Genomic DNA, 26,864 nt, shown 5'->3' on the forward strand with positions numbered 1-26,864 from the left:
ACCTAACTCGCAGACCATGTCCACTATTAATGCCAAGCCTGGGCACCGCTACAGTAAAAACAAATTACTTCCGGTACCGGACGCCACCTTGTCGGCTCTTATATTTTGACTAGCAAAGGGATCCTGGGGAAGTTGAGAAAGAAGCACATGGAAAGTTTCTTTAATCTGGAAAGATGGTTGCGGCTAAGTCTTGAAGGATTAGCCAATCGGCTCAGCTGATGATCTGATAAGATTAGATTGACATCCATCAAAGACTCACTTTTACCTAATGTACCCACACAACTCCATGTGAAATATTTCCTTTCCATAGATAGATCCGGCAGATTTCCTCCAGTCTAGCCATCTGATAAAGATTTTTCTCCGCTTTATGCCGAATGAATTCTCAGACTTGCATCCCATCATGCTTGCCCCTCTTTCCTCCAATATATCACCGACTACGGTCGAATACAGGCACCGTCTTACTTTTCCATAGGATCGAGATCTTCGCTCTGCGGCTTGGACCGGCTCGGCTAATCTTTACCTGCAACTTCGATAACCTTGAGATTGGCATACACGCCCCGTTTGCGTTATTTTCTTGTGCTGGGATACAATGAACTTGTTGGACGCCACATAAGAGACGTGAAATCAGAGAGGCAAGCCAAGACACCTCATTATTGTTTTTGACGTGCTGGTGCTATCGCAGAGATCTTTATGTTCAATGGGAACTGTTAGTATTCTTTACTGGGAACCAGTGCTTCCTTTGGGAATTTTAATAGGGGTTATTCTGTGACAGTAACTTTGCACTCATGGCTCATTGAGAAGTGCCAATATAAAATGTAAACTGATATTATAATTTATTCAAATCAATTTGATTGTGTTTTTTAAGACGTGATTAATAGTATCCAGCTTCAAGTTCGTCCAATGTGTCTTATTATGAGACGGTCCAGGATTGATGCACAAAATATAACCTTTACCAACTCAACTGTATCGCTTCGTCGCCTTTGAGTTATCTTTCCCAGCGTTGGCACATTTCAGGGAAGAATATCCTGCGCAGTGCCAGCTCTCGTCCCAGAGGTCCTCTCAAGGCTATTTGAGCAATTGGCAACAGGTCCGCTGCTGAGGGAACCCGCTTGCGTCACCTCGTCGACGTATACCCCAGCCTCATCAGCATATACTTTCTTAGCCTTCATCAACGGCCAGTGTCCTACAACCTCATGGTATCTCATAGACAGAAACATCAGAATAACAAAGATCCAGTACACATTGTACGATATAACAGATCCGTAAGTGGCCGAGTTCTGCCATCCGAAGATGGCGTTGAAGATCCCCCAGCCGCCACCGCCGTTTAGCTCTGGGTTGCCGTACTGGATGTTGTTAGAGTGTAGGGTAGAATGATGGATTGTGACTACTTACGTTGACGTGCCAGACACTCTTTGAAATATCATAAGATCCTGGGCCAGCACCCACTTCCGCAGCATCACCACCAACGGCATCATTCCACTTTTGTGCTTCAAAATACCAGACAGCCTTGGAAAACAGGCCAGCGGCAACGAGGTATAGAAAACATGTTGAGGCAATCAAAAAGAATTGGAGTTTCGACGTTGCACCGCCCCTAGAGCCCGTCAGATCTATCAGAGATTGCTTCGGGGGATTAGTATCTTACTTGTAAATGATATATCCAACAGCAGCACCGGCACCAAGACCAACAAACACCGGTAGAGGAACCGATGATGCGGGAGACGAGAAAGAGACACCAGCAACGAAGATAATCGCTTCTAGACCCTCTCGAAGAACAGTAACGAATGGCAGCACGAACATAGCATACTTCTGCGCCCATCGCTTGAACGAGCCCTTCCCAGTTTCCCTGTCGGCTTTCTCTTGAGTAGACTTTGCTAGCTTGACACGCCATTTATCCTGCATCTTCGAGACGCGCAGGAGTGCGGCGCCCATTAGAGTGATGATTATTGCAGCAACTAGGGAGAACGATCCCTCCCAGTAGTATTCCGCGCTGCTCCATTTGTCTCGACCAAGGCCATAGAAGGCGCCGACGATACCACCGCCGATGATTAAACAGATCAGAAGGCCAGCAGCACCCCCAGCCCATACCTGAGAATAAGGTAAGTATGCGAGGTTATGTAGTGTGAACACCGGTGCTAGGACATACCTGTCTGACAAGCCTTTTGTGTGTGACAATATCGCCTTCCGGGCCGTCAAGAGTCTGCTTCAAAAAGGCTAGTAGAACTGAGATGATTATAACAGCCTCGAGAGATTCTCTGAAGACTATGAAAAACACCGGCACGGCAAATACGTTGACCGTCATGACTGAAATCCGAGTCAATAAGAGACTTGACTAGAAAGATATGACAATCAATGCCAACAGGCAAATTATATGTCGTAGCAATGAGGAGAATGGGCGAGAGCAAAAGAGCTTGAATCTGATCAAGAAAAAGTATCAAGACATGATACTGCGGACTGTCATTAAACCTTTTTCTGCGTGCTTGGCAGGTAGTGGACGAGGGTATCTTAATACAGCACTAAGCCATAGGGGGTGGCTGGTTTGTGGATGTAAGTATGTCTTCTCTACGTGGATATCCGGGATATCTAGGGTAAACGAGCAAGGGTGCCGATAGTCGGACCCTTGAGACCACACGCCAGGAGCTCATCGTCTAACCAGATGTAGAAGGCGGTCGAGAAGAGGATCAGAGTTTGACCGGAGAAGTCTGCTGGAAAACCCTGAGAAAAGTAGAATATCCTCGAGCGAAGATCTTAGCGAACTGACGGTCGCCTGCATCGAAAAGGGAAAAGCGGCGTTGGACAGCACAGGGATTATAATCAGATCCGCTGATAATACATACGGCCCCTTGTTGATCTTCTCTGAATGAAACGAATCCTGTCCCCACTGGCCCCGCACATCATTTGCCGCGGCCTGTCATCGCCGATGATAAGCGTGCTAAGCTAAAGGCTTCTCTTCATGTGTGACCGGAGGTTCCGGATTGTATTGGACGTTAAATAAATGGTTTGACTAGCCATTAGGATGGACGTTTTTTCCGAGTTTGCTTTGAACCTGCTCTTGAGCTCGAGTCTGGTTCCGCATCCTGCATCGTCCTTTCTCCGCCACAGCGCTTTTCGTTAGCTCAAAAGTGTGCCATAGCACGCGGGATGGCATTTTCACAGTGTGGCTTTGGCATCGGGCCCATGTGGCAGTAAGACACACTTGACCGCAAAGTGCAGTTCGTCCGTAAGCCGTCTTAGCAAATGGTCGGACATAGAAAAACCAACAACTCTAACTCATGCTGGCCGCTATTGGCTTTCATTCCTACCACGCATGTTTTCTGAATGGTGGCGTCTCCGCAATCGCTGGCCCACAGCCGCCATAACCTCGTATCCCACTTTAACCATATCCAATGTAGTACCATGTCAGCTCGGATGGGAAATAAGTCACCTGGCCTATAGCATTCCTCACAAAAAAATGGTGGCGTGCGCTAAAAGAAGGCTTCGCATTGCTTGCCGAGCTTCCAATATACTGTACTTATCTAGGCAGGTGTTTTCAATAATTCTTGGCTCCATTTTTCAAAACCATACACTCACAAGTCCACCCGCTATGACGCCTAGTTGTGAGCCATCTCCCTCGGTTTTTGCAACACAAAATAAGGAGAATTGCACTGCAACACCTTGAGAAATCGTCATTTTGCAGCCATATCGCCAAAGCCTCTTCCCTCCCCCCCACCCAAGGCTATCACCGTGCTGAAAACGATTTCTTCGTTGGAGCAGATGCCATCTTAACGGATACACAGCATTAAAATTACTGAGAGAAATCTTGAACAGAAAGATGATTTCTTCGTGGCGTCAATTATCTGCTTTACCAGCGTTGCTCGTTGCGTTGCCACCTCTAGTTCAAGCAGCAACTGTTACCTATGACTTCAACATCACTTGGGTCACTGCAAATCCCGATGGCCAATTTGACAGACCAACAATTGGCATCAATGGGGCTTGGCCGTTGCCAATCATCACGGCCAATGTCAATGATACTATCATTGTCAACGTTGAGAATCAACTAGGAAACCAGACGACCACACTTCACTTCCACGGATTGTATATGAATGGCACTACGCATATGGATGGCCCTATGCAGGTTTCCCAATGTGGCATTCCTGATGGCCACAAGTTTACTTACAACTTTACTGTATATACATTCTCTTTACAAATTAGTCCATAGCTAAACTTCCACAGATTACTCAACCAGGGACTTACTGGTACCACTCACATGCGAAAGGCCAATACCCCGATGGTCTCCGCGCACCACTCATAATACACGATCCAGAGTCGCCATACAAGGACGAATACGACGAGGAGTATGTACTGTCAGTATCAGATTGGTACCACGACCAGATGCAAGACTTAATTCCCGTCTTCATGAACCGTGCCAACCCAACGGGCGCCGAGCCGGTACCAGACTCTGCGCTCTTCAATGATACCCAAGATCTGAAAGTGAAGATCACTCCAGGAAAGACGTACTTGTTTCGTGTGGTTAACATAGGTGCTTTTGCTGGGCAGTACATATGGTTCGAGGGGCACAATATGACCATTGTTGAGGTCGATGGAGTCTACACTGAGAAAGCGGAGGCCGAGCTGATTTATCTCTCCGCCGCGCAACGCTGTAGCTTCCTCATTACTACAAAAAATGAGACTTCTACTAACTATGCATTTGTTGGAAGCATGGACACAGTACGCATGACACTATAAAACTTTAGAATGAGCCTTACTAACGATTATAAAGTCTCTTTTCGATGCCTTTTCGCCGGACTTGGACTATAATGTTACCGGGTGGCTTACTTACGATGAGAAAGCTGCGTTCCTCCCAGCTGTCCTCCTCGACGACTTTGATAATGAATATGACGACTTCACTCTGGTTCCATACGACAAGCAGGAACTATACACAAACCCCAACCAATCCATAGCTCTGGAGGTTGTCATGGACAATCTCGACGATGGCGCCAACTAGTAAATCCTGACCTCCCCAAGCTCATTACCAGACACTAACACAACCCCAGTGCATTCTTCAACAACATCACGTACACCTCACCCAAGGTACCAACCCTATACACCGTCCTGTCCTCCGGCGAGCACGCCACCAACCCCGCCATCTACGGCGAATACTCCCACCCCTTCGTCCTCGCCAAAGACGAAGTCATCGAAATAATCATCAACAACAACGACCCCGGCAAACACCCCTTCCATCTCCACGGCCACGCATTTCAGGCCGTCTGGCGTACCAATGAGGAAGCGGGATACTTTAACACGACTGAGAACCCCACTGCCGAATCTGAGCTCCCAGCCACCCCGGTTCGCAGGGATACCTTTGTAGTGCGTCCGAATGGGAATATTGTGCTTCGCTTTAAGGCTGATAATCCCGGAGTCTGGCTTTTCCATTGTCATATTGAGTGGCACGTTGACTCTGGCCTTATTGCGACGATGATAGAGGCTCCTGCTGAAATGCAGAAGTCCCTCACTATCCCTGCTGATCACCTCAGGGTCTGTGATGCTTCGAAGACCCCTATCAAGGGCAATGCAGCTGGGAAAATCGTGGATTTGCTCGACCTCTCGGGTCAGAACCAGCCCCCCAATCCCCTTCCTGAAGGGTAAGTCCCTTTGTCAGTTTAATTGGCCTCAATCCTTGTGGAGTATCTGCTAATATATGACACCAGATTCACCGCTAAGGGCATAGTAGCCATGACCTTCTCCGTGCTTGCTGCTATACTCGGCATCTCTGTGATCTCCTGGTACGGCCTGGCTGATATGGGCGCTGCAGAAATGGAAAATGAGAGGAGGCGGACCGCAGGTGTTGGGGGTGGTGTGAAATAATGTAATACTTTGGAAGTTGGGTATTTTGAAGGGGTGGCGGATAATCTACTGCACTGACGGGAATGAAACTGCGTGCTAAATAATATACCAAATATAGTCTCCTTGAACAAAATATAATACGGGCCTGGTGGAGCGTCAGCGTAGAGATACACTTGTAAATAACGCTCAACTTTGTCAGAAGAGCTGGGACGCTGGTATGTGGGGATGCGGCGTGATCGAGACAGAAGGCTCCATGGGATCATACAGCAACAGCAAAGGGTGCGATCTGAATTTATCTTCCTGTTTTGATAAAGGGCCCTTTTTCGGAGTATACCAGCGAGTTATAAGGTTTGACACTACGTATCTAGGTTGATCAAAAGAATGTTAAAATACTTTGGGTTTTTTGCCTCTGTCAGTGACCAGAGCCATTTCTGGTGCCGTTATTAGGCTGTAGCAATATTATTTTCATCCGACACTATTCTCTGAAACCAAACCATCTTACCGTATAACTCCTCTACAAGATAGACTCCAAGCCGACTGACCGGTCCTTTAGCATCGACCCGAAATGCTGCTCTTACAATCGTTTATAATGCTGGTCTATGTCTATCTTGTCCACAACAAATGAAACTGTCTAGAAGCATGCTCAAGTGACATCAAATTAATAAGTAAGATTAAACATTAAACTTAGGTTCTAGCAACTATATCGCTGGTCAATTGAATAGTCTTCCTTGGGTGGCTAGATTCTCACATCTGGTGCACCCACCATTACAATAATGCTTGATAACGCTTCAAATAACGATACCCTTATGAAACATTTGTCACAAAGTACATTCATTTAAGATTATTAGACCAATTAAATCAAATCTAATTACATATCTAGATCTCAAGAACGAGTACCAAATTGATTACGATAGCAAGCACCATAGACTTCTTTTGTAATGGTGGGTGCACCAGATGTGAGAATCTAGCCACCCAAGGAAGGGATGATTTTACTAAGACAACACACTGTCTTAGGAAACAGAGCCAAAGGGTTGTAGCTTAGACTATTCCACAACACAGCAATCAGGTGTATGATGTAGTGAAGTGGTTTAGACAAGTTGTAACAAATGTTGAGTCTGAGAACTCAGGGGTAAGCCAGAGGTTAGCACCTCACTGACTTTTCAGAAACAAAGAATAACAAGATTAATGCTTGGAAGCTTGGAAAAGATGTGGAAGTATGTGATAGCCGATTTACTGTATTGTCTGCTTGCCCTTTCTTAAGGAAAGGGCAATCCTATTTATGCTAAAGGAGTGTAGTTCTCTCATTTTCCAAGACTTTCCATGACTAACCAGGCTTGTTACTGTAGTCGATGTAAGAGAATCCCATAGAACCATCTCCTAGGTTCCTAGCCTATAGGAAATGAAAGGAGGTCCAAGGTCAGAGTACCCCTATAGACAGATTATGTCATAACTTAACCAATCTTGTGGGTAACTAAGGAGCGATGACGTGTAATGAATCATAGATGGTTGTAGAAGCTTTTGGAGCTATCGTTCATGTTCCTAGGCCTCTAGTTGATAGAGATATGTCATGTGTAGTATTAGCCCAGTAACTAAGGAGTGATGTCATGTAATGAATCATAGAGGGTTGTAGAGATAGCTAATAGATGGCTCAACTATCTAATATCCACTAGTTTCTACAACTATCCACTAGCCTAGTCACACTACAGCCTAGCCCTACTAGCCTCATGACTCATAGGTCACGTTACTAGAGCCTAGTCCTACTAGCCCTAAAACTGACGTCACACTACTGTAGCCATAATATGAATACAGGGTGAAGGCTCTTAAAGCTTACTGCTATAGAAAAGGGATATTAATCCAATTTACAGTTCCATATACCCCTAAACAAGACGGAGTCTTAGAAAGGACTAACCACACAATTATTAAGAAGACTACAACTATGATTATCGAAATTATAGAACGGAAAGCGCACCTAGTTGTTGCTTTTCTTACTAATGAACAATTAAAGGCTATTTAGCTAGAGATTATCAAAACTGCAGTCTATATTACGAACTACATAGCTACTCTTAATTCAAAAGCCACCCTGCTAGAGCATCTTCACTCTAAGCAAGGGACGGCCCAATCTCTTACATATGAGAGTTATTAGCTGTAATGCTCACTACCATATTCATAAAGAAAAACAGGTACAGAGCACCAAATTCAGAAATCAATCTAATATTAGAATTCTTATTAGATATGAAGGTAATACAATATATTGGATTTACGACCTAGACAGTAGAGTGACTTAAGCATCAGCAGTTGTCTTTTAAGAAGACTCTACATTAGCGATCCTTACTGCTGTTAAGAGTGATGATTCTGACTCAGAACCCTAGAAACAAAATGCTAATGGTGAAGCCGCATAGCCCCTATCACCTACAACTATTACAGTTGAAGCCAAACTCCCTAAAGCAACTATAGGAGATCCCATAGCAATTACACACGAAAATGACAGGGAATCACCAAATCCTAACGTAAGACCCATTAACCAAGACACTATTATTGTCTAAAGAAGAAGACCCATCTTACAACCCCCTATAATAGATGAAAATGATGATTAAGATGAGATCAATTGTCAACTCTAATTACAGGCTAATACTAAAAGTAATACCTAATGAGGGGCAAATACAATCGCTTGCCACTCTAAGTAGATTTAATGATCCACTAACGCATGTCAGCCATGCCTCTAATGAAAAGGAAGCCTTAAAGCTAATTACTAGGCTCTTGATAAAAGGCACATTACAGCATTCAATGTGCACTTACCATCTTCAACAATAAAAGTGTTATGGCTATGATAATGTGACATCATGGTTATGGGGCTAGCTGTTACGACGGAACAAGAAGGCTGGCCAACTACAGGACAGGAAGGAGGGAGGTCGCATGAGACCGGCCCTGGTACCTGGAGGGGCAGCGGGGAATAGTAGTTCCGAAAGTATCACGTGACGGACTCGCAGGATGATGAGAAGAATCCTAAGAGTCCAGGACTCCGAGGACTCGAGTGAGTTCCCAGGAGTCCACTAGGCATGACGCCACTATATAAGTAGATAGTATTTCCTTAGATAGGAGCTTCGTGCTCAACTCAATACAGTATTTGTTATATACTAGTAACGTGTTACTTGAAGCCTTTGTGTCTGATCCCCTGCCTCCTCTGATAAGTAAACCTTTACGCAAGAGAACCTCTGTGTCTTCTATCGTTTAGAAGTCAGCGTTACACTTTGAGCACCACTTCTACGAGGCACTGGCTCATACACAAAGCAACATGTCTGTCGTCAGTTCGAAGGGGAAAACCCCCACCTCGCCAACTTCGTCTCAGAGGTCTAAGCCTGAGAATGAAGAGATGCCCGACGCACCCACCGTCAACGAACTCAAGGAAACTCTACGCTTCAAGTTGCCCGACACTTACTCCGGCAACCGAAAGGAACTCGAGGTGTTTTTGCTACAGGTCGAACTGTACCAGCACTTCAATGACGAGAAGTTTCCCACCCAGGAGAGCTATGCCCTGTGGACTGCGTCCTACCTTAGGGGCGAAGCCCTGCGATGGGTCGAACCATTCCTCAAGGATTATTTCAAATATGAAAGTACCAATGGAAGCATGGCAACTACCCAAGGCATGTTTGGCGGTTGGAAAGGATTCTGTAAGGAAATCCGTCGCATGTTCGGCGATATCGATGAGATCAAGACTGCGGAAGACCATTGACCCCCCCCACCCTCGCGCTCTACCCAGGAGGCGCCATCGATGCCACCTCGAGCGCCCACTACGGCGCCACCAGCGACCTGCCGCGTGCGCCACTTCTCATCCCCAGCTTAGCCGCTGCTCTCCAGCACCTCGGGCGCTCGAGGTGGCATCGATGGCGCCTCCTGGGTAGAGCGCGAGGGTGGGGGGGTCAACGGAGGGAGTGTGCATCGCGTGGGTGGTGGTAAGGACCTCGGCGGTGGCCATTTTTATATCTGCGCTCGTCTTTCGCTTGGGGGGCGTTGGGGTGAGACGGCTGCGATGACTGTAAGGAATGGTACGATTTTTTGGAGATGGGGGGGGTATCATAGGGGGCTTACCGAGTCCGGGAATCGACTCACGACGAAACACGACGGGCGAGGGCACGATGGTGCGAGGAGGTTGTGGTGGTGTTGGGTTCATTTGGGTATGGTGGCGCGACGGGGTGAGGGCGACAATCCTTCAACCACCAGCTAGACACATGCACTGCTATGGAGTCAGAGTCGCCTTTTATGACTATGTCGAAGCATTTAAGTGGCTGTGAAGGAGGCTCAAGGTTAATCCAGGGACTTAAACCACCGCATTTTCGAACTGCTGCGCACATATCTATTGCAAATTTTCTTCTTGACTCGACTTTAAGTGCAGTTCCTACAACAATCACCGCATCAGGTTTTGATCTAAGATCTGAGGCACTAACCATGGCAATAGCTGTCGTATCTGCATAGTCATAGTCATCATAGAGCCAAACTCTAGGTCTCATGAGAGGAATATGCCTGGTTCTTTCTTCTGCATTGTTTTTGCATATAGCGCAACATGGCAGAGCTCCCTCCTTGAAAAGTTCTGGGTTAAACGAGCCTAGATGTGTTGGATTTCCTTGACATTTAACAGTCCTTAGGTCTCCATGTAGCTGAATCGTTGTAGGCCATGGCTTCTTTTCTGGCAGTGGTATCTTAGTTCCTAAGGACGGTAGCTGCGTGTCTAATCCGTCAATATTTTGAGTGTACAAACGTTGCAAGCGGCCTTCTTTAGCAAGCTCCTCAATAACGTGGTGAAACTAAGTTGGGCTTGCAGACCTTATACTGCTGTACATTCTGCACATTGTCTCGTTAAGAAGCGTTGTAGATGCATCGTCATTGTATGAGTTCATGCTAAACACGTCTCTGCCTTTCACTGGTAAATCTTGGAATCTAGCGACTACATTGATTAGTGACTGTAGATAGAAGGGAGGGGCTACCTACTTCCTGCGGACGCCGAGATTCCAGCTCCTGCAATGATTACAATTCTCTTTTTCTGGCGAAATATATCAATCAATGGACGCAGCTCCACATGCGCCACATAATCTGGTACGGAGCTAATGTCAACTTCTAATACCATGTTTTTTTTAGTGTTTAGCGGTTATGCGATTATGACATAACGATCAGGAGACTTGATTTGTTTTATTGCGAGTTATTACTATCTAATGCCCCGCAGCCCGTTTTGGCGCCTCATTGTGGAATTCACGGCTTCAAAAACAGCCTTACTCTGTTAATGGATTACAATTTTACAGAAACTGACGATAGGCTAGCGTTAATCTGACGGCTGATAATCTAGCTCTCTTAAAGTAATGTCTTTGCTAAGAGACGTACGTAGCTTCAATCTCAGCTCATCGCGAATCTTTGTCGACGCAGATACTATATGCTGTAAGCAAAAAGCTACCTTATGGCATTGCAGACTTACCTGTAATAAGCATTCTAGGTGATTTCGTACGCACTGCTAAGGTTTCTAACTCGTCAATTTCCTCATCTGGTTGTCGAACCTCATTCGTGACGTCGCCTTGCCCTCTTCTAATTTGCCCTGCTCTCTTCTTCATGATTTCTTCTCGTCCCCTTTCTATCTTCTGAGCTCTTTTCTCCATCGCTCTTTGTGCGGCCTTATTTTCTCCCATTTTTATAGCGTCCATCAGCGATATTTCGGCATCAAGTGCACTTTTAAGTGGGAGGCATGTGTCATGAATTATTGCTCTCTGGCCAAGTTTACCACCTCCCTATTGCTTTGAGTAGAGTGAGATTGTAAGTGCCTAGCAGACTTAGTAAGATAAAGCACAAATACATACTGTTAAACGTACGCAATTTTTGCCTAATTTCTGAGGCTCATCCAAAACCCAGTTAAATATCGGAACCACTGCATCATAGAGATCTAATACATAGAGTGAGACAAGTAATCAAATTGTAAGGCAAACTCACCTGCGTCTTCAAATTCCCAAACGAGGCATATTCGAAGGGCTCGAGCTTTACGCGCAAGCACACCATGGACCAGTCGTTCCAACAGCGGCAACTGTGCTACAATGCCGTAACCACTTGCGACCATGAAGAGATACTCGTAATCTCCCACTGGTATGGAAGCACCATGTGGCCCAGTAAATAGGACTCGTCCTAGTCCTGTAGTCTGCCCACTCACAGCTATGGCCTTCGAGTGAAGCCGTTTAGTCCAACCACGGCGAGGCTCAATGATGAGCATTAACTTTGTCTGCTGGTTACCTGTCCAGGATGCTACTACAAATGGATGGGTCTGCATAATTCCAAGTAAGCCAAGCCAGACATTAATGTATTGCCCCGCATCTATTTGCAATGGCTCCAGGCAATGTATCATAAACTGGACCGGATTTTTGTCGCCATCTGAAATGGTGCCAACTGGATATTTAAATATCTCTCCAACTCTGGGCAATCTTGCCCACCTGACATTCGTAAATATTCCTATGAATATTCCATTGCGGCATCCCAAAAGCAGCGCTTCGGCTGTTAGGGTTGTTGCAAAGATTCCTAGGCCGACGTAGATGTATATCCTAGGAACCAGTTCTGACGGAACATGCAGGAGAGCAGAGACAACAAGTACAGCTGCCAGTGTCTGGTGCAACCAGAGAAACATCTCGTAACATCGCCTGCGGAGAGGATGCCAAGACAGTAAACTAATCAACACAAGTGAGGACCCGCCCTATAGCGTATAGTGAGCAACACAACACCTAACCATTGAGGCAGACTTACAACTACTGCAGAAACCCCCTTCATACCGCGTAATATGAACTTTTTAGGTGACAAAACCATGGCAACTGCATGAAAAATTACCATTGCGCATGACATTAGCCCAGCGGAGCGATGTACTGCGCGAAAGGCAGTCAATGAGACACCAAATATATCAGCAAGAAAACTTATATGCGGGCCTAGAAATAAAGGGATCAAGTTTATTAGTGAAAGATTACCAGCTCGTAGGCCAGCCTGCATAATAGTCGGAACGGGAGGCTGGAACACAAGACAGAAGGAGTTGGCAGCTATGTATACAAGGTGGACCAGAATATCTGCTCTTGTCCAAGGGCCTATAAATCGATGCCGGTAAATATAGTAAGGGTATGCCAGGTACCTTATTCCCTTATGGACATAACGCCATTTTGGTGGTATAACAAGTGAGGGAAAAGGAAGTAAATTTATAAGAACTGGAATGAGAAGGAAGCTGCCTAAGGCGATGGCATATGCTAAAGTGATTTGCATCGTTGGAATCATGTAGATTTGACAAAAAAAACTGTTCAGCGTCGTATTAATACTCTTGTAGTATTTCAATGTTGACAAGCCAATAGCGTCGCCTACTGCAGATTGGTAGCAAGTCATACCTGCAATTTGTACTTATAGACCAAATTAAGCTAGAGGAGCCAAAAAGTACTCGTGGCTTACAATGGAGGGTGCAAAACAAGCTGCCTAGCTTGGATGTCAAAATCTGCTGAGCTTAGGAGTTGCATAAACTTTGTAAGCAAATTTGGATATTAATAGGCTAACTTAGAGAACTAATTAAATATTATCTAAGCTACAAGCCTCAGCATTCCAGTATGGCAGCAAGGGCGATAGCATGGCTCGTATTAGATATGTTCCGGCCCAGTCGCGAATAATAGTAATAGTAAAGTAGTAATTAAGAATCTATATACTATTACCAACAGTGTCTGCTCTTGCTCGCTTCCTTCGTGGCCTCTCAACTAAAGCTATTTCCGTACGAGTAGCTAGACCTGATAAATTACCACAGTCGTGGTCATCATTATGACAGTGTACGCTACACCCCTTTACTTTCTTATAACACCGACACCTCTTTGAATTGCATTGACTCTTACATTGACATGATATTCCAACCCGTGCACTTGTAGAAGCCTCTCTAGCTGCAAGTGCAAGTGTTACTTGCTTTGTAGAAGTAGGAATAGTAATATCAGACCAAAGAGCTTGCTCTACAGCTTGAAGTGATTTTGTAGGTATAAGGCGTTGTATAATACCAGAGAGTGTTATAACCTGATACCGGTGTGGATAGGGCTCTTCTAAAATGTGTGCAAAGAGCCTCTTATTATCAGTTGAGGTTCTATCCTCTCGAGGAACCTTGATAGAGACTATAGCTCCAATATCGAAGTGTTGGATATTATGCCTCTTACTATACTTTTGTATCATAAGAACCCTTGCCTTTTGAGTTGCTACTGTAGCCCGCTCAATTATAGAATCAATGGGAGCTCTAAGCTTAGTTCTAGGCTGGGCTGCTACTCGACTCCGGCTCCCACGCCGGAGCTCAGAATGAAGCTGCTCTTGCGCTTGCTCGGAATTGATCGATTCTGCCAGCTCAGAATTGAGTGAGAGTGAGAGTGCTCGCTCGGAATTGGGTGAGAGCGCTAGCTTAGAATTGAGTGAGAATGCTCGCTCGGAATTGGGTGAGAGCGCTAGCTTAGAATTGAGTGAGAATGCTCGCTCGGAATTGGGTAGGAGCGCCAGCTCAGAATTGAGCGAGAGAAGTAGCTCAGAATTGATCGAGGGTGCCAGCTCAGAATTGATCGAGAGCTCTCGCTCTTGCTGGAGCTCACTCTCAAGAATTGGTTGCCATCGTTGGGTCTTCCTGCTCAACTCCAATTGAGAGATCCTTCCGCGCCTGGCTATTAAGCCAGTTAATATGAGAGCTCCTATCTCGGAATAGTAGCTCAGCTGGTGCACATCCAATTGTCGAGTGGATTTGAGTATTCATTGCAAGCATAACCTCGAGTAGCCCATCCTTCCACTCCATAGATCCATGATCCATTTTCCATGCTCGTAGCTTTGCTTCAACAACCCCATTGGCTTGCTCAACTAGGCCTTGTGTCTGTGGTGACCGTGGCGCTCCATTTATCACTTGAATTCCATACTTGCGTAGTAGGATAAGTAGGGCTCCCTTGAATTCCTTTCCGTTATCAGCTTGCATAATCTTTGGAGGTAAGAAAGCTGCGATAAATTGAGCAAAGCAGTCTGCAATTGGCCCTGCGTGCTTGCTCTTTAATGGGTATAGCTGTGTATACTTTGAGAAATGATCTTTTATATGCAGAATCTATTTATATTGCCCTGAAGGCTCATGGCGCATATCAATTAGATTAATTTGAACCCGCTCCTACGCTCGCTCACTTATAATAGGGACTAAAGGAGCTTTTGTAGTAGATGGTCGATTTAGAGTACAGTTCTTACACCGCTTTATAATGAACTCTACTTCTTCTCTCTTTAGTCCATAGAACTTTTGTTGTATGATATTCCATGTTTTTGTACGGCCTGCGTGTAGGAGTTGTAGGTGTTCGTTGATAATAGTATCAAATGCATCGCTCTCAAGAATTACACATCGTGGGTTTTGAAACCTAGTAGTAGGCTTATAATTAGTAGAGCTTATTATGTAGAAGCATAAACTCTGTTTGCGCACGATGCTTAAGTCGTGATTCAATAGGATTTGCAGGTTTCATCGATGGGTTCTGAAGATAGAGGAGTAATTGACGGTATTTTAAGTAGTCTATCCGCTCTCTATTACTATAGCTAAAGCTATGAATATAGGTTTGAAAAGCAGTGCGCACATCCTGAGGAAATGGATTAATCTGTGCAATAGTAGGGTCTTTCATATTGATGAAGTTGATATAATAGATCTATCTACAATATCTATACTATATTACCCCGCATAGGTTGGGCATCATTCGCGGTTGGGCCGGCCCATTCGCGAATAGGCCGGCCCGCTCGCGGAGGTTCATATTCGTGGTTGGGCTGGCCCATTCGCGAATATGAATTATTCGCGACTGGGCCGGAACAGATATGACCAAAACTTGTCAGAAGTTTCGACAACTTAAACTGCTAGCAAAAACAATGAATCAACCAATCTAAGGGGTTAATGACAGATTTAAACGAAATAATGGAGAGTAGAATTAGTACGGCAGACTGATGATCAGACTGAAACAAAGCAGAAAGAATAAACTAAGCCTCTTGAAACTCCAAACATAAAAGCAAAAACAAAGTCTTACTATTAAATTACGCCGTAAGTGCTAGTAAATTTCTTCTTTATAGCTTTTTCTTGTTTTGGCATTAGTCTATCTTTTGGCGATATATTGTGTTTAGCTCGGTATTGGCCTTCAATTTCCCGAATGCGTTTTTCCTGAAACTCCTGCTCTGTTTCTTCCTCTTCTTGCTCAATTGCGCCGTAAGTGCTAGTGAATTTCTTTATTATAGCTTTTTCTTGCTTCGGCGTTAGTCTAGCTTTTGGCGATATATTGTGTTTAGCTCGGTATTGGCCTTCAATTTCCCGAATGCGTTTTTCCTGAAACTCCTGCTCTGTTTCTTCCTCTTCTTGCTCAATTGCGCCGTAAGTGCTAGTGAATTTCTTTATTATAGCTTTTTCTTGCTTCGGCGTTAGTCTAGCTTTTGGCGATATATTGTGTTTAGCTCGGTATTGGCCTTCAATTTCCCGGATGCGTTTTTCCCGAAGCTCCTGCTCTCTTTCTTCCTCTTCTTCTTCCTCTTCTTCCTCATCTTCTTCTTCAGTTTCTTTGTCGTCATCACTCGACAGAATACTTGGAGACTTATTTCCTGTACCCGGCGGAGGCTTCATTCTGAACGGGACTGGTGTTACTTTGGGCTCAGGTGTTTGTCTTGGTGTATTCTTAGGTGTAGGTGTCGCCTCCGTCCCCGGCGACATTGAACGTCCTGCCCGAAATATCTCTATAGTTGGCATTGGTTTGTCTGCATACTGCCCACCAGAAACCTTTTGATACCATTCTTCAATGAATTTGGCGACATAAAGCAAGTAAGCATCTGCATTCTTCTTCCAAATAAGACGACACGTTGCCCTACTTTCCCAACTTGAGAAAATTTCTTCACCGGTGTCTAATATCAACGGCTCATTCCATTCGCAGTAGAGTTGTACATCCGGCTGTCTGGGAATTGTCTCATTATTTGCTTTGAATGCATCCTTTTCTGTACCCGTCATCTTAGGAATTAGCTTGACCAGGTTTACTGGAGATGAAGCATAATCAAGTGGGACATCTATTGCAATCAGTTTAACCGCGGCAAGGTCGTCAACTCCCCATTTCTCCACAGAGTTAGGTTTTAGCTCTCCACCACGTCTCTGCAGCATAATGTTGGGACTACTCTTGTCATGTGCAATGCCGTTCTGATTCTGCAAATTCTTGCATGGGGAAATTTGTTATCAAGAATAATAACTGGTTTCCCAAACCCGTTCTTATGGCCAACAACATGCTGCTTTGGTGACAAAAGAGCCTCTACTGATATGGAAATAGGCTTCTTTAATTTGCTGATAGGCTGCCCCTTTCGAAGTCTACTAACTATATCGTCATTCTCGTTATCGGAAGGCGGCTCCTTGGCTGCCTTGTCTTCTGCGGCCTTTTTCGCTGCTTCTTCTTCTGCGGCTTTTTTTGCTGCTTTTTCTTCCTCGGTCATCTGTGGATTTTCATTATCTGCATCTTTTGCTGCCTTTTCTTCTGCGGCCTTTTTTGCTGCTTCTTCGTCTGCGGCTTTTTTTGCTGCTTTTTCTTCCTCGGTCATCTGTGGATTTTCATTATCTGCGTCTTTTGCTGCTTCTTCTTCTGCGGTCTTTTTCGCTGCTTCTTCTTCTGCGGCCATCTGTTGATTTTTCTTATCTGCGGCTTCTTTTGCTGCCTTTTCTTCTGCGGCCTTTCTCGCTTCTTCTTCCGCAGCATTTGCTGCTGCTTCTTTCGCAACTTCTTCTGCAGCTCTCTCTGCGGCTTTTTCTGCTAACTTTTTCTGCTTTTCTGCATCTTCTATTTCTAACTTTTTTATCTCTAAATTATCTTTCTGAATCTCTTTATCAAGATCAGAGATTTTTTTCTCTACAATAATCCTTTCTGTTTCCTTGCTCCTTGGTTTAAGTGCAGGCAGTTGATCATTGTCACGGTTCACCAAGGCATAGGGCGCCAGTTAGGTATTATGAATTAAACTCAATCTAGAGAAGAAAGGAAAGAGAAGAGGAGCACTCGAGCAGTGGCTCGATCTATATACAGCTATTGTGGAGTGAATTCTCTTTAGCGAGACCAGTTCTGAGAATTCACTCCACAACTGAAAACTTCGCTCCAACCCCGGAAAGCTCCCCACACCCCTGAACCCCCACTCGAGCTGCAAGGCGCACTTGATATCGTAACAATCGTCTAAAGATTTCCTTTTTAGCAGTCTCTGTTCACGCTTTGCAATAGCATCGCTTAGCGACATGATTCCCTTATGTATCGTTGTTAGAGGTATAAGAGAGTAATGCTTTATCGAAAAGCAAAAAAATAGATAGCGTTCCTGGAGAAAATAGGGAATTCTTATAGATTTTGCAATAAGCTAGTTTAGGCGGTATATAAAGCAAGAGTCAGATGGGGTCGACCACTTCAGGGCCTCATAGCAGCTTTGTTGTTGGGTCAGGGGCAAGTCTCTTTGTGGTCTCAGGTATTTCTTTGGGCAGCACTGACTGAAATGTTATATTTGTTAAATTAAGGGCTTAGTAATTATTTGATCAATTATCTCCAGAGTGTAAAGTAGCGATCTAGCGCTTGGCTCCATAATAATATCTCTCCCCGGAGTTGCTAAATAACAGTATCTGGTGCTTTGACTTCTTCTTTCTGGTGGTGATGGCGTGCCAGACCAATTATACCTACGCAGTTCTTCTGTGTTTATTCCACGACCGTCAGAAGTAATTTTTGATATGGAGAAGCACCCACAAAGCATTATCATTTTGCGTTACAGATTATTTCGATTTATCGTCACACAGTGGCTTTAATTTATATGGCATTAATGGGTGCTATAATGGCTGCCATAATTGGCATCCGTAAATGGTACCAGAGAATAATTAGTATTCTATATTAAGCCTTACATCTTATACTTGTTCTAGATAACAGCCACTTTTGAAGTAAGTCATAACTTATTATCCAGAACTAAATTATAAAAAATAGCTACTAAAACCCTCTACGGACAGCTTTGCGAGCCGTCAGGGGGAATCTTAGCAGTATCAACATTCTTTGAGAAGTTTAAATTTGCACACAGTGTCAAAGCAATAGAATTACTATTTCTACATCCATGAGATGACCAGTCATCTTTAGAATGTGTATAGGCTTGAATGCATGTAGAATTGCCATTCGGGTTACCACCGGGGCAGGTTATAGTAGCGCAATCGCTACTTGTCCCTTCAACGATCAGGCCGTCCTTCTGAAAAGGCCAGGGCAGTATCCCATTCCAGCCATTATCTGAATCAAAGACATAGCCATTTACATTTGAGACACTGTACCAAAGACCAGGCGCGTTTAGAGGATGGTATGTGTACTCAAACTGCGTAATTGTGCTCTGGAAAAAGGCTTGCTTATCACCAGCGATTGTCTGATTAGGTGAGAGCTTAATACTGATGCCGCCGTATATCGCTTCTCCATCATGATCTTCGCCAAGGTACCTTAACCTAAATCGTTCCCGATAAATTCCGCCTGGAGGGAGAGTGAACAGTTCCGGAATCACCTATAGATGCATAAAACACAGGAACGTCGCATTTATTCACCACGATAGCTTCTCCGTTTTTATGCTGGGGAGCAACCCCAGGCTGGGCGACGGACAGAGCTATTCCAGCGAAGAAAAGGGTGATATTCTTGATTATCTGCATTTTGAGTAAGGTTTTTCATGGTGCATAACCGTTGGCGCCTCCTAGTATGTTATAGAAATGATCTATAGGCTAGTCAGCATTCAGAAGTGGCTCCTGCTTTCAAAAATGCCTTATTTGTAGCCTATAACTGTAACTAGTAGAAGCTGATACAAACGTTTCCCTAGCCCATAGTTTAAAATGCACTGCTACTAATATTCATGGTCATATTTGAAAACTTCCATGATTTTAAACATTCTGGATATTGCTGGCTTTCTGACATGTTGTTCTCCACCCTTTTACCCTTGGTTGTAGTTGCCACTATAACCTTAGGCCATATGGAGTTATTATATCCACCACCACTCCGTAGCAAGTATAACCACTTCACAAGCAACATTGATTATAGTATGACCTCACCTTTAGGCACTAATAATGATTATCCTTGTAAAGGCTATCTACCCGATCTAAAAACTCCTGAAGGTGCTTCTGTTGCGACTTGGGCTGCTGGGTCATTATGTTACGGCTATAGTAACATGATGTCATGGTTACAGGGCCAGGGCCTAGTAACGTGACGTGTGAGTCACATAACGTGACGTGTGAGTCACAGTGGGAAGCGGGGTAGGCTGCCATGTGACGGGGCTAATGGATAGTTGCAGAAACTAGTGGATATTGGATAGTTGAGCTATCCACGAACTATCCTGAATATCTAGCTATCCGCCAACTATCCAGATTACCCATGAGGCACGACGCCACTATATAAGTAGATAGTATTTCCTTAGATAGGAGCTTCGTGCTCAACTCAATACAGTATTTGTTATATACTAGTAACGTGTTACTTGAAGCCTTTGTGTCTGATCCCCTGCCTCCTCTGATAAGTAAACCTTTACGCAAGAGAACCTCTGTGTCTTCTATCGTTTAGAAGTCAGCGTTACACATTACAGAAGTTCACCGTCATTGGAAGTATTACCCACAAGGGTGGATCTTGCCAAGCCAGTCTGTCCACAGATGGTGGCATAACATTCACGGTCATACATTCCTACATTGGCAACTGCCCTCTCATTTCTGACTTTCCTTTTACGGTCCCCAGTGATACTCCCACCGGTCCAGCTGTGTTTTCCTGGACGTGGTTTAATACGGTTGGCAACCGCGAGATGTATATGAACTGCGCAAGTGTCACCATAAGTGCAGGGTCAAGATCCAGCCCTGTGGATACAGCGTTTAACTCCCGACCAGACACCTTTGTCGCTAATGTTGGCAAAGGCTGCAGTACCCTCGAATCCATTGATCTTGAATTTCCGGATCCAGGTCCAGATATCACGCGCAACAGCATGGGTACTACGGCTCCAATTGGGTCATGCTCTCATGCAGTCATAAAGGCTGGCATTAAAAGTAGTGGCCAAACGTCAAAACTAAGTGGCAAGTGCAGAAGCTAATACTGTAAACGTATTATGGTACGGAATTTTGATATTACGGCACTACGACTAAGTATTGCGTATATGGATGCGACACATCTTCAGAGGTATGCGACACAGGCCTAGAAATTATTAGGCAGCACTATATCACGTATACATCCAATAATATAACACTAGCGCAGGATAGCTAAGTGTAGAGTTAGATAAATGCAGAAGGTCTAGGACATGCTTGTTAGTTGCTGGGTTATCCCTTTCAAATCATGCTTTCTATATCTAGTCAATACTCTTCCTCTATCATGTACAACGTATGATCGTCAGCCTCCATAGCAACTGCATAACAATCTTCTTCGTTTACTTTTCGACCCATACCATTGTGAGGTAGTAGCCCCTCTTCTTTATATAAAAGCATTTTTTCTCTGACTACGTTTTGTGGGTCTTCAGTAGGCACTACTATTGAGTCTAGTTGGTCGAACGGTAAGTCTTTAGCTGGCTTAGATACCCAGTGTGAATTTTTAAAGGATTTTTTTACGTGAATTATAACGGTGTTTTGAGCAAGAATCTGAGCATTAGCCGCGTTCTCACTTTCTATATCAAGTAGGCAGTCCGATCCAACTTCCTCTTCACTAGGCTGCCCTTGAAATGCTGGAATGTCGTGTAAAGCTAGCTGGGTATCATCCTCTAACTTCACACCCTTAGTAGGCCTATATAGGGGAATGCTGGATAAATCCAGACGGTCTTGTTCCTCTGGCTTAATTTCCTGGCGTTTCTGGACAATTACACTTGGACTTTCCTTGTCTCTTGGTTTTATTTCTAGCGTAGACTCGTATGTAGGAATGTTGTGTAATGCTAACTGGTCGTCATCTTCTACCTTTACCTCCTGGGTAGGAATATACTCAGGAATGCCGCATAGATCTATTTGGTCTTGTTTTTGTGGCTTTATGTCCGTATGTGTGTAAGGAGTTTTAGTCTCATTCTTCCCCTTCTTTCGTTCTACTTTTATAGTAGTGTGTAAAGCTGGCTCAGAGGTATCATCTATTTCTTGGGTAGGTACGTGCTTGGGGCTGTATAAATCCAGGCGGTCTTGCTCCTCTGGCTTAATTTCCTGGCGTTTCTGGACAATTACACTTAGACTTTCCTCGTCTCTCGGTTTTATTTCTAGCGCAGACTCGTATATAGGAATGTTGTATAATGCTAACTGGTCGTCATCTTTTACCTTTTGGGTAGGTACATCCTTCAGAAAGCTATATAGATCCATTCGATCTTGTTTTTGTGGCTTTATGTCCTTACGTGTGTAAGGAGTTTTACGCTTCGCCTTCGCTCGCTCTACTTTTAGAGTGGTTTTGTGTAAAGCTGGCTCGGAGGTATCCTCTACTTCTTGGGTAGGTACATGTTCAGGAATGCCGTATAAATCTAGATGGGCTTGTTTCTCTGGCTTGATTTCCTCGCGTTCGAGTTCTACCCCATCCATAGCTGATGTGTCAAAGTCTTCGCCCCGATGTTTGTCTTCCTCAGGTTTTATTTCTGAGATTACGAAAAGCGTATTGTTATTGCCCGCCATAGTCGCCACGTGGTAGCATTCGTCAGCTGCTATGTGTCTCTTGTGTTTATCACAAGTTCTCTTTCCTTTATCTTTGAGCTCTATGACTTCTTGCTTAACAAGAGAATTAGGGTCGCCACTATCAACCCAGAGTTGGAATACTCCATTAGATTCTAGTAACTGGTCTAGGGTTTCAGTCACATTACCGTCTTGTTCTACAAAGCGTATGAGCTCTCTAGGCGTACAGTCTAGAAATGTTAGACATTGCTTTTAGCGGCCACAATGGACGAGTTATCTTACCAGGGGGGGCATCTATCTCCATCTTTAGAGCTGAGCTGTGTTTGACGCCATTTTTTGGCTTGCCCAACTTAGTATCTTTCATTATGCGCGCACTATGCTGCGGACCTAATGGTCGTAGCTGAGTCCTTCGTAAATTAACACTCTCCTTTTCAACCTCTTCATCTTTTGGTGGTGGCATGTTGCTGTCAGTGTTTGGAACTGGTATCGCCCATGTACCAAAAAAAGCATTGAACCAAGACTTGAGAATAAAAAACGACGTGATACCTTTGTCTTCCTCGTCGCTTTGGAATAGGTTATGTAAAAATATATGCCGTCTGTCTTCCTCAAAGCTATCAGTATGTGGCATCCCAGACCTGCGCTTAATTTTAACCACAGCTGTTTTAGGTACGGGAACTAGTGCTTCCACCTCCGAGAATGTTAAAGGCTCCATCCCTTTTAGCCTCTCTATCTGAGGGATGCTAAATCCTAATTGATTCGCAAAGGAAGCACCCTTTTGGAGCACTTCACTATCGGCCTTTGGCCTTGCAATTTCTATCAGATTTTTTCTCACAGACTGCTTTGGTAAATGTCTGTAGTCTTTCATTGCAAAAGCAATTATTTGCAAATACCCAAGCTTCATACAGTATGTCCGGCTTCCCTTGACTAAACGGAAGGTAGTTTCAGTTGTCTGGACTACCTGAGTGCATTGGGTGCCTTCTTGGGATTGGAACGCACTGTCTAGTGCTGTGAATACTGTCTGATTTGTCCGATCCGTCGGATCCGTAGTAACTGTAACTAGCCACCTGATGCAGTTAACGCAAGCTTCCAACAAGTGCATGTCTTCAAAAAAGGTTGATAGAGAAGGTATAATGCCTCTAAACTTGAGGATGTTACCCCATATAATGCTGCGTTCTTGGCTGCTGAAGCCACTGAAGATGGTGCCATTAAAAATAGCAATGGATAGCTCCTGAGAATCCGAGGTTGATACTGCAGGTGCCCTGCGTTCGATAGCCTTAACGGTGGCCTTATCTAGTCTCTGAATCCTGTTTTCAATCCCGTTAAAAAACCCAACGAAAGCTGTGAAAATATGATTAAGGTAATGATATATTTCCTACATGTAATATAAGTAAAGAATTGGCTGGGATAGCATTCGACTTACCTCATAGCACCTCGTTGCCAGCACTGTATTCATTGTAGTGACCTTCATTCCAGCGTCAAAGAGAGCCGGAATCTTAGTAAGAGCATCAAATCCAGTGGCAACCAAGCGGTGTCCGAAGAGGCTGTGGAGTCTCTTCTGTCTACTTTCATTAAAACGAGACCACCAACGCATTTCGAAGCTTAAACGGGTAGCTGGTAATACTAGGGCATCGGCTTTCAAGGGCAGATACTGGTATTCACGGATTTTGCGATATATTTGACCATCACAAGGCCTATCTTCATTAGAATACTCTTCGTCTAGAATTGTCCTCATCTCGTAGCTGATTCCTGAAAGGTATAGATCCACTATCCACCATTTCTCAGCCGGGCGCAATGCTTTCCCCGCTTGTATTCTATGGAATCCATGGAGACAGATAATTCCGCCTGGAAACTCAAGCTCTGGGTATCCGTTTTCTGAGTCGATCGTGGCGTAAATACTTGGCAAAACACCCGCATTCCACAGTTCTTTCTGTTTCGCATTCTCTATGGCAGTGTCGAGATGGTGTTGATCGACAATAGCAGGTATGTGGTTTCCCACCTTTAGCGAACGGCATCCATCCTCCTCAAAAATCTTTTTAAGCCATAGTACATTCTTCGGGTCATGTTGGCGAATTTTACTCTCTTCCCAATTTAGGCTTTCAAGCTTGACAAGGGCGGAGCCTTTGCAGAAGAGGCGCCGCTCTGTCTCAAACCTTATGTCTTCCGCATGTACTTGCGCTTTCATGTTGAGGTATGGTAGTCTATGCTCTGGGAATATTCCCGCTTTTCACATGGGTTATCTGAGTGCAGCAGCCAAAACTGGCTTCGTGCAATATTTGGCTCTTCTATATCAGTATTAAAAGCCTTGTAGCTCTTTCAACCATTGAAAAAACTGCGCCCGCACTAAGTTATTGCAAATATGAGCTTGAAAAGGAGTAACACCCGGTTTGGGTTTCTTAGAGCCACCCTTGACTCTGACGAAAACGGGTCGAATGGCACGGCATCCCCTCCCGCCAAACAAGCTGACGAAGAGGATACAAAAAGACGAAGCACCACAGAAGAGTCATCCGACAATGATCCCCCGCCAAATAAGCTAATGAAGAGGAGTCGTCGGCGATCAGGGGAGAGCGGTCGGGGTAGAAGCAGATTCCGTGCTCCGGAAGCAATTCAACCTGAGGATTCGTCACCCTGGGAGCGCCTTCAAATGCGATTTAACCTGTCATTAAATGAACCAGTTATAATTGCGACTCAAAAGGACAGCCTCTTAGTTGCTGTGAGAAAATTCTCTGGTCCAGATGCGGAGAAGAAACTAGACATGCTGAGTTGAATTCGAAACGAGAATTTTCTGAAGTTTTTAGAAAGCTTCAGCTTTGAAGGATCTCAATATGCTGTCTTTGAGCATGAACTCGCCAGTGGCGAAAAGCTGCCTATCTGTCTCAGCCACTATGCTACACTTGTAACCTATCCTACCGAGTCACAGCTTGCTGTAATACTTCGACAAGTGAGTCTAACCCTGGGCTGCCTTCCACATCTTAATATATAATCAGATCCTTAACGGCCTTGAATACCTTGCATCAAAGGGTCTGGAGCATGGCGAAGTAACATGCAAGAACATCCTTATAAGTACTAGGGGATCTATAAGAATAGGTAGGCCGTCAATCTATGTCATGGGTGTCAACTAACAGTAAGTAGCGGGCCAAGAATGCTGTCGCAGACTCGTGTCAAATCGCGACTCGATCAAGGATATTAGAGGAGTCGGTTATGTGACAATGGAACTTATGAGTAAAGTCGCTATATATACCGGACCTATGAATACTCGCGACCCCATCCTTTGGCCACTAGACAATGATGCCTCGAAATTTGTTCAAAGTGCTGAATCTGCGCATTCAATCGATGAATTAAGACAGGTAGGAAGTTCAGCATCAATCACAGATTTTCCACTGACAAGAGTAAAGCAGCCACTGTTGACCCGTAAGACAACAAAGGCGGATAGTTACGATATAAAGGCTGATGTGTACATGGCCGAATTTTCAGTCTTCAGAGCACATAAGATTTGTAAATAGTGTGGAATTCATTCTTAATTTTAAAAGGCCCAAATTATTTGATGTTTTCGTCGCTCGACTAAAGTGTCTCCTAGAATTAAATACCCTTTGCCCGCAACAAAAACTGTCCTCAGCCCCAGCCTCAAACCGCCTATCTAAGCCGTTGTAAACCACCCTTTCCCTTATATTTTAAATTATTTAGTAGTTTTACTGAACAATTCTGTGTCAGAGCTGCTACCCATCGTATCATTGCTTGCTTGTGGGCTAAGAGAAAAGATACATCCGCTGTCATCGTCACTTCCCATAAGGTCCCAGTCCGAGCCTATATCTAGCGGTGATATTGGGCTGTCTTTGGAGCTCTGATGATGAGTCTGATTACTCTTACTCTTTGTTTTACAAATGATCAGACTTTTTTTAAAATCAGCCGTTGCTTGATGACTCAATTTATGAGCCGAGCTGGGACTTAAAGTTATAGGCACGGCTATAGTTAGATCGTGGTAGTTTAAATTCTTTGTCCGAGGAAGCTGTATCCGTATTGCATGATCAGTGATGTCGTTTGAGAATCTGACACCCAGGTCACCGCCATCCCTCAGAAGATCACTGTTTCCTTTGATAGTGCTGCCGCATAGCACGTTCTCGTCATTAGACAAAGGCCAAGTATCGTCAGACTTGCAAGAGACACTCCGCTTCAGCTTCTCAAAAACCTTCGGGGTGAGAAAGTTATCACAAGGGCTGGTGGAAATATTCTTGGCATTTGAGGTGATGATGTCATTCTGGGGTACGGATGCCGTACCTGATGGATCCCGGGATGAATCTTGGTTAGTTCCTTCCGTGGCTTCAGGACAATATATCGCTAGAGGTAGTAGTTGACTTTTTATTAGAAGACGGGTGCGTTTACTTAAATGATCTTCAACCTGCGCTGACGGCTGTCCAAATCATCGGTA

The 26,864-nt window shown here is 44.5% G+C and overlaps 7 protein-coding genes across 7 annotated transcripts; 2 read left to right on the forward strand and 5 right to left on the reverse strand.

Annotated features, from left to right (window-relative positions):
• Window positions 1-809: 809 nt before the first annotated feature.
• Window positions 810-2,704, reverse strand: VC83_07149 (uncharacterized protein). Its single transcript, XM_024470726.1, has 4 exons — window positions 2,144-2,704; window positions 1,643-2,085; window positions 1,393-1,591; window positions 810-1,343 (listed from the first exon to the last, which is right to left on the reverse strand). Exons 1-4 carry the CDS (start codon window positions 2,297-2,299, stop codon window positions 1,011-1,013), a joined length of 1,131 nt encoding a protein of 376 aa, XP_024321876.1. The 5' UTR covers window positions 2,300-2,704; the 3' UTR covers window positions 810-1,010.
• A 27-nt stretch (window positions 2,705-2,731) lies between these two features.
• VC83_07150 (uncharacterized protein) lies at window positions 2,732-6,189 on the forward strand. The gene is made up of 5 exons (XM_024470727.1): window positions 2,732-4,162; window positions 4,210-4,704; window positions 4,757-4,980; window positions 5,031-5,618; window positions 5,685-6,189. The coding sequence occupies exons 1-5, from the start codon at window positions 3,809-3,811 to the stop codon at window positions 5,839-5,841; spliced, it is 1,818 nt and encodes a 605-aa protein (XP_024321981.1). The 5' UTR covers window positions 2,732-3,808; the 3' UTR covers window positions 5,842-6,189.
• A 3,457-nt stretch (window positions 6,190-9,646) lies between these two features.
• Window positions 9,647-10,325, reverse strand: VC83_07151 (uncharacterized protein; the record flags this gene model as incomplete). Its single annotated transcript, XM_024470728.1, has 2 exons — window positions 9,647-9,842; window positions 9,928-10,325. 2 exons carry the CDS (start codon window positions 10,323-10,325, stop codon window positions 9,647-9,649), a joined length of 594 nt encoding a protein of 197 aa, XP_024321982.1.
• An 806-nt stretch (window positions 10,326-11,131) lies between these two features.
• Window positions 11,132-11,414, reverse strand: VC83_07152 (uncharacterized protein; the record flags this gene model as incomplete). The annotated part of the gene is made up of 2 exons (XM_024470729.1): window positions 11,132-11,235; window positions 11,282-11,414. 2 exons carry the CDS (start codon window positions 11,412-11,414, stop codon window positions 11,132-11,134), a joined length of 237 nt encoding a protein of 78 aa, XP_024321979.1.
• Window positions 11,415-15,865: 4,451 nt separating this feature from the next.
• VC83_07153 (uncharacterized protein) lies at window positions 15,866-17,633 on the reverse strand (the record flags this gene model as incomplete). The annotated part of the gene is made up of 3 exons (XM_024470730.1): window positions 15,866-17,014; window positions 17,182-17,561; window positions 17,615-17,633. The coding sequence occupies 3 exons, from the start codon at window positions 17,631-17,633 to the stop codon at window positions 15,866-15,868; spliced, it is 1,548 nt and encodes a 515-aa protein (XP_024321980.1).
• Window positions 17,634-21,163: 3,530 nt separating this feature from the next.
• On the reverse strand, window positions 21,164-24,623 carry VC83_07154 (uncharacterized protein; the record flags this gene model as incomplete). Its single annotated transcript, XM_024470731.1, has 3 exons — window positions 21,164-22,671; window positions 22,724-23,813; window positions 23,862-24,623. The coding sequence occupies 3 exons, from the start codon at window positions 24,621-24,623 to the stop codon at window positions 21,164-21,166; spliced, it is 3,360 nt and encodes a 1,119-aa protein (XP_024321977.1).
• A 174-nt stretch (window positions 24,624-24,797) lies between these two features.
• On the forward strand, window positions 24,798-25,205 carry VC83_07155 (uncharacterized protein; the record flags this gene model as incomplete). The annotated part of the gene is made up of 1 exon (XM_024470732.1): window positions 24,798-25,205. One exon carries the CDS (start codon window positions 24,798-24,800, stop codon window positions 25,203-25,205), a length of 408 nt encoding a protein of 135 aa, XP_024321978.1.
• Window positions 25,206-26,864: the final 1,659 nt, after the last annotated feature.

The sequence above is a fragment of the Pseudogymnoascus destructans genome (assembly GCF_001641265.1).
Source record: "Pseudogymnoascus destructans isolate 20631-21 unplaced genomic scaffold scaffold_18, whole genome shotgun sequence".
In the NCBI taxonomy this organism is placed as follows: domain Eukaryota; kingdom Fungi; phylum Ascomycota; class Leotiomycetes; order Thelebolales; family Thelebolaceae; genus Pseudogymnoascus; species Pseudogymnoascus destructans.

Bases quoted from the DNA above. Each gene is read 5' to 3' on its own strand.
- VC83_07149 (XM_024470726.1), bottom strand. From the start codon at position 2,299: ATGACGGTCAACGTATTTGCCGTGCCGGTGTTTTTCATAGTCTTCAGA. The intron at 2,086-2,143 runs GTATGTCCTAGC...CCTTATTCTCAG, and splicing joins ACAAAAGGCTTGTCAGACAG to GTATGGGCTGGGGGTGCTGC. The intron at 1,344-1,392 runs GTAAGTAGTCAC...AACAACATCCAG, and splicing joins AGAGTGTCTGGCACGTCAAC to TACGGCAACCCAGAGCTAAA.
- VC83_07150 (XM_024470727.1), top strand. From the start codon at position 3,809: ATGATTTCTTCGTGGCGTCAATTATCTGCTTTACCAGCGTTGCTCGTT. The intron at 4,163-4,209 runs GTATATACATTC...AAACTTCCACAG, and splicing joins AGTTTACTTACAACTTTACT to ATTACTCAACCAGGGACTTA. The intron at 5,619-5,684 runs GTAAGTCCCTTT...ATATGACACCAG, and splicing joins CCCAATCCCCTTCCTGAAGG to ATTCACCGCTAAGGGCATAG.